This window comes from Nanorana parkeri, unplaced genomic scaffold (genome assembly GCF_000935625.1).
Source record: "Nanorana parkeri isolate BGI_ZX_2015 unplaced genomic scaffold, ASM93562v1 scaffold945, whole genome shotgun sequence".
Classification (NCBI taxonomy): Eukaryota; Metazoa; Chordata; class Amphibia; order Anura; family Dicroglossidae; genus Nanorana; species Nanorana parkeri.
The window spans coordinates 57,906-63,905 of record NW_017307213.1 but is presented as its reverse complement, the minus strand read 5'-3'; the positions used below and the strand labels follow the sequence as shown (position 1 = coordinate 63,905).

General features: G+C 43.5%; 1 protein-coding gene across 1 annotated transcript in view; it reads left to right on the top strand.

The window, feature by feature from the left end:
- The first annotated feature begins 1,786 nt into the window (after positions 1-1,786).
- The window catches only part of MTMR6 (myotubularin related protein 6), a 39,766-nt gene continuing 35,552 nt past the window's right edge, over positions 1,787-6,000 (top strand). The window contains exon 1 of the mRNA XM_018566378.1: positions 1,787-1,890. Within this exon, the coding sequence (XP_018421880.1) occupies positions 1,867-1,890 (24 nt within the window). The 5' untranslated portion in view covers positions 1,787-1,866. The remainder of the gene's footprint in view (positions 1,891-6,000) is intronic.

The following is a 6,000-nucleotide window of genomic DNA, read 5'->3' as shown; positions in this document are numbered from 1 at the left end:
TGCGATCATCGCAAGCCAGCCCCCCTGAGGGGCGGGCTTTCGATGACTGCAATGCTGAACGGGCAGTGTGCGCGTGTGCACACTGGCCTGTTCGGCAGTGATCTCTCGATCATGTTAAAAACCAGCCGAAAATCGTACGATTCTCGGCTGGTTTTCCAACATGCTCGTTATACAAAAGTCGTGCGACTGTACATTAGAAACGGTTGCACGCCTTCCATACACTGCACGATTCTCGTACGATTGCTGTATTTCCCTCGATTCTCGTACGAGAATCGTGCAGTGTATGGGCACCTTTTTTCTAATACCTCAAATTGGACTTATTTTGCAAGCTGATACCAGCACAATACCAAAGACCAGGTGAACTTTAAGTAGTTTTTACTTTTAATCCTGTTTATTTTACTGTTACTAATTGTCTGTTTTGTAATATCTTTTAATACCTCTAAGTATATTCTTGCACCATTTCTCTTTTATTAAAATGATAAATTAAAGTGTAACTGAAGCTGTAAGTCTTATATTGCTGTCTGTGTCCCGGTTAGGGGGAATCACCTTCTCTGTTTTGTTCTGGTGACTGTTATTACTGAAAATGAAAGAAAATCCCAATTTTTGTGCTGTCATCAGAACAGGTATAGATGGGAAATTTTCCAATGGGGACACTAGCTTTGGTGACCCTGCTGACCATGGGGGATTTGCTCTCACTGCCTGTTGTGGCTCTATTCCTTTTCGGATGACAAGCCAAAATTTGGAACCTTCTTTTGCTTTCACTTAATACAGTCACAAGGACACAGACAGCAATATAAACCTATCAGGTGTTCTAATCCAGCTTTTCTCATCCAGGGTGCCTTCTGACTTCCTCAGGGGTGTCTGGAACGTTTGGCCAGCACCATGGAAATGAATGACACAAATCCAGGAAAGGTGGGATCCATTCAAAAAAGGTCATTTTTGTCCAAGCCTACTTCGCCTCTTGCCCTTTGTTATGCTGTTACAGCTGCAGCTCCTGATATTAAAGGGGAGGCTCTGATTTGAAGTAGCGTTCCTGATGTGAAAATGGGGGCTTCTGATGTTAAGGGGTGCTTCTAATGTAAAGAGGGCTCCTGATGTAAAGATGGGGCATCTAATGTGAAAGGGGGGCTGCTGACGCGAAGAGGGCTCTTGATGTGAAGGAGGCGCCTCTGATGTGGAGGACTCTTGATGTAAAAAGTGGGTTCCTGATTTAAAGCGGGAGGAGTTTCTAATGTGAAGAGGGCTCCTATTGTAAAAAGTGGGCTCCTAATGTAAAATGGGGCTTCTGATATGAAAGGGGGGTGCTGATATAAAAGGAGGGGGGGGGGGGCTCTGGTGTGAAAGGAGGACTCCTGATTTAAAGGGAGGACTCTGATTGTAGAAACTTATCTTTTTGTGTGTTCTGAGAATCCATACCAGACAAATATCTGCAATAAGGTGCTGCTGTGGATTTTGGAGGGGCAATTCTTTTTTTTACATTTGTTTTTATATTTTAGACTGGTGTACCTCAATATTTTGCATACTTTTATAGGGCATACTTTTACTGGGGTAAAAAAAGGTTGAGAAATGCTGTTCTAATCTAATCCCTCTCCACTAAAGGGAAAGTTTTGGCTTCAGCTGCTCTTTATGCCCCAAGCCCACATAGTATACATGCAGCATTCTATGGAGACAGCTGTTTCCTGTAGTTCCCTAAATGGCCTGAAGGTGGCGATTCACACAATGTGGGCGCCGCCGCAGCCTGGACACTGTGTTGTCATCCTCCTGACACCAGGAAGTGTCTCCCAGATACAGGGGCAGGAAGCGGAGGAGAGGCAGAGCAGGCTGCACCCGGTCCATGGTACATCTCACCCGGCCAGCACAGCATACATGGAGCACATCAGGACCACCAAGGTACTGTGATCTGTGCACAGCCCTTCTTGCATGCAGCTTTACCTACCCTACACAACACATGCACTGGGCTGTTTATATAAATAAGCTATAACGATCGTTGTGTATTACTAGGTCTGGGGTTATCGTGTGTTATAGGAGGACTCGGTGGGCTGTCAGGATCTTGTATGATTACACAGCACCCCCTCAGTAGTCATGATGTCATCCTATTTACTGCACAGGATCCTTCCCAGTCTGAGAGTATGACGTCACGTTCTGGTTTTCAATTTTCCTGGCAAGTGTCCCCAGCCCTTGTGTGTTCATTGAACAGGCTGGCTAATCCCAGAACAATATACCATGTACACATTAGTGCCGGTGTCCTCAATGCCACTCCTGCTAAGTCCCCATTCACACACAGGCGTACTGGGGGACGCACGGCACAGTGGCATGCATTCGTGCATGTTTTCTTTCTGCATTTGCTGCGTGTCTGCATTGATTTCAATGGGTTGCTGTACGCGTCACAAACACAGAAAAGACGTAGAAGAATCTACAACATTTTTTCTCATGCGTTTGTGCGAGTTTGAGACGCAAAATTTCACAGCTGCATTTTGGGGTGCCATTAACTGGTAATGGCAATGCAAGTGTGTTTTGGGTTTGTGTGCATTTTGGGAATGCATTTTTATGTGTGTTTGACGCACATTCCCAATGGTGTGAATTGGAACTAAGTCACAATCTCAGTAGACGTTGCATGCATTCTTTCTAATGGCTCTCAGCCAGGGTTTTGTGGAACTCTAGGGTTCCTCCAAAGGTTGCTAGGTGGTTCCTTGAGCAATTTAGGCTTCTAAGGTGTGATACCACTGGCCACAATGATCTTTTAAGGGATCTGTAAGTAGCATTCTGCCCACTGACCAATGTAAAGGGCATTCTTCTTTAATTGACCACCAATGTAAGGAGCTCTGTTCCAACTGACCACCAATGTAAGGAGCATTGTTCCACCAATGTAGGAGGCATTCTTCCCACTTATCACCAATGTAAGGAGCATTCTTCAAACTGAACACCAATGTGAGGATAATTCTTCAAATTGACCACCAATTTAAGGAACATTCTTCCCACTTACCACCAATGTGAGGAGCATTTTTCCCACTGACCACTAATTTGAGGAGCATTCTTCCCACTGATCACCAATGTGAGGAGCATTCTTCAAACTGGCCACCAATACAAGGAGCATTCTTTCCACTGACCACCAGTGCAAGGAACATTCTTCACACTGACCACCAATGTGAGGAGTATTCTTTCCACTGACCATCTATGTAAGGAGTATTCTTCCCACTGACCACCAATGTAGAAAATGTTCTTCCCACTGGCCGCAATGTGAGGAGAATTCTTCCCACTGACCACCCATGTAAGGGGCATTCTCCCACTGACCACCAATGTAAGGAGTCTTCTTCCTACTGACCACCAATGAGAGAAGCATTCTTCCCACTGACCACTGATATAAGGAGCATTCTTCCCACTGACCTCCAGTGTACTAGAGTCCCTTACTGTCCAGCAGTGTTAGAGGGGATTTCTGAATGTGAGAGAGCACTGCAATTATTAATGGTTAAATTAGGCAAAAGCCAGACATCCAATTTTATAATACTCAAACTGTAGAGTCTGAGGCTGAGGAGCAGCCTTTCTCAATTGTGCACAGCCTTGATATTACTTTTAAGATAGTTATATGCTACTTACATTCGAGCTGTGGGTGGCCCTGTTGGCACCACCAGGCTCCACAAACTTCATGCAGACATTAGAGTGTCGGCTGTCTGAATACAGTAACCAGCAGGGGAGATTCCTCCATTTACGCTGTTTATCATGAATGGGGAAATTGAGGGATTTCTCTTGTTTAGGGTCAGAGTAAAGTATAAACTGGCCGAAAACTCATTCTTGACTGACTCTATTATTCTGTGTTACCTTGTTGTCATGACTTTAATTCTCTCCACTTTGGTATGCTGGTATATAATAGTGGTTCCAGATAGTACTTTATACGTGGTGTGAGGTCTTCGCTGATTATGCAAGTTAAAGAGCGCTTTCATCATGAAAAAGGGAAGTGTTCTCTACTCTGTAGCTGTCATCATTTCTTGCTTGTGTTGTTTTTGTTCTATGTGAGATGGCTCTTTTATGCTCTTTTATGCCCCCCTCAAAAATATTCTTTTGACTGGAGTCTGGAATATAAAAGGAGATCTTCAGGAATGTTCTTTGGAAAGATAACTTTACATGTAAATTACATTTACCTTTGTGTTGTCCTTTCCCAGAGCGTGCAGTCGATTAATCGAACTCAATAATCGGCTAACTAATCGATTTTGAAAATAATCGTTAGCTGCAGCTCTAGCGCAGTCCTTCCGTTCCCTGCTACATTCCTAGTAGAATTACTCATTGCCGTGGAAGTCACTAACCTCATCTCAAAATATCACCTAAACCGTCCTCTTTGCTCTTCTCAAGACCTCATGCTCCCTAGCTCTCTAATTACCTCCTCCCATGCTCGCCTCCAAGACTTCTCCAGAGTGTCCCCCATCCTCTAGAATGCCTTACCCCAATCTGTCCATCTTCAGGCGATCCCTAAAAACCCATCTCTTCAGGGAAGCCTATCTCATCTCAACATAACTGCCCTTTTACTTCTTCCAGTAACTCAATCTAAACAATTATTACCTTTTGTATCACTTGCCCCTCCTTCTAGATTGTAAGCTCTCACAAGCAGGGCCCTCCTAACCCTATTGTAGTGAAATTGTATTGTATTGTATTGTAACTGTAATGTCTCCTCCATTTTGTAAAGGCCTGCACAAATTGTTGGCGCTATATAAATCCTGTATAATAATAATAATAATAGTAGTAAAACCACAGTAAATCCTTTTTGCCACTAGATATCCTTTGGGTTTTCTGGGTTGTATGATACCCAGTGAACCCAGAAAACTGAGGACATTCTGTGAGTGCATAGATCTACTCTCTGCAGGGGGGTCACAATGGCGCCCTTCTACTTTACAGTGTAATGAAGCAGATAGTGGTGCTAATGTTATAACATCAGTGCTGTTCTCTACATTATTGAGGACTGCACAGTGTGGAGAAAGGTGAGGAGGAAGGGGGCCCTGTGTAAACATGATCAGCCTGAAGACATCACAAAAATGTGAGTAAAACAAAAAGAAGTGGAGGAAAATGGGTCCAGTGTGCCGGGAACACTTAGTGGCGGGTATGGTGCATAGTTTATTTTGGATGCTTGCTTTGAGTGATGGCCGGAAGAAAAGGGAGAGTGCACAGAGGGACATTGAGTGTAAGTGTGCCTGTTTTAGCCATTCAACGGATACCCGTTCGTACGAATGCTAGTTTGGTGAATGTGAAAGTTATCATGCTCCAGTGACAGTGATTTGTAGGTTCATGTGATGGGTTCAACACCAGCAAAGCAAAGTAAGACTACCATCAATATTATTTCTTGTGACATCCTAAAGTAAGTTTTATAGGGAAACGGATCGCATTCATTTGAGTTGGTGGCGGGTGTGTTGTTCATTACCTATGTGGTAACACAGTGTGGTATGGGAACCTACAGTGGTCATAGACACGAGATGACAATTGTAAGGTCAGGTCTATAGAACCATTGCATGACTGTCATATGGCAATGCTTGAGAGTAACAATATATTGGACAAAAGTTGATCCAGTTGGCATTGTTCCTCCTTCTGATAGGCCACCCTATCCTCTTTTACTGGGTTTACTATTCTATAGCATGCTTTGCAACCCCTTAGTGTTGACTTGCTCAGAAGAAAGTAGAATTGTTCCAATGTAATTGAAGTCCCTTTATGGTCCATGGACAGCTCTAGTCATCACAATCCTTCTCCTCATCTCAGACAATAATTATGCAGTCACGTAACCGCTGTATTTACAGACCTGTATCTGACCCTAATGGCGGTGACTCATCAGTACCTGAATAGGGGTTTGGGCCAGTTGGCATTACCTTGATCACTTTCAATGAAATAAAAAGATCCAAGTTGAAATCGCATATAGTGCAATTTGGTGAATGACTTTGTTTGTTGCCATCAGGTGCATCACCATCAGCTGTTTCATTTTGATTTGTCAGGCATTTTATTTATTGATTGATTGATTTATTGTTA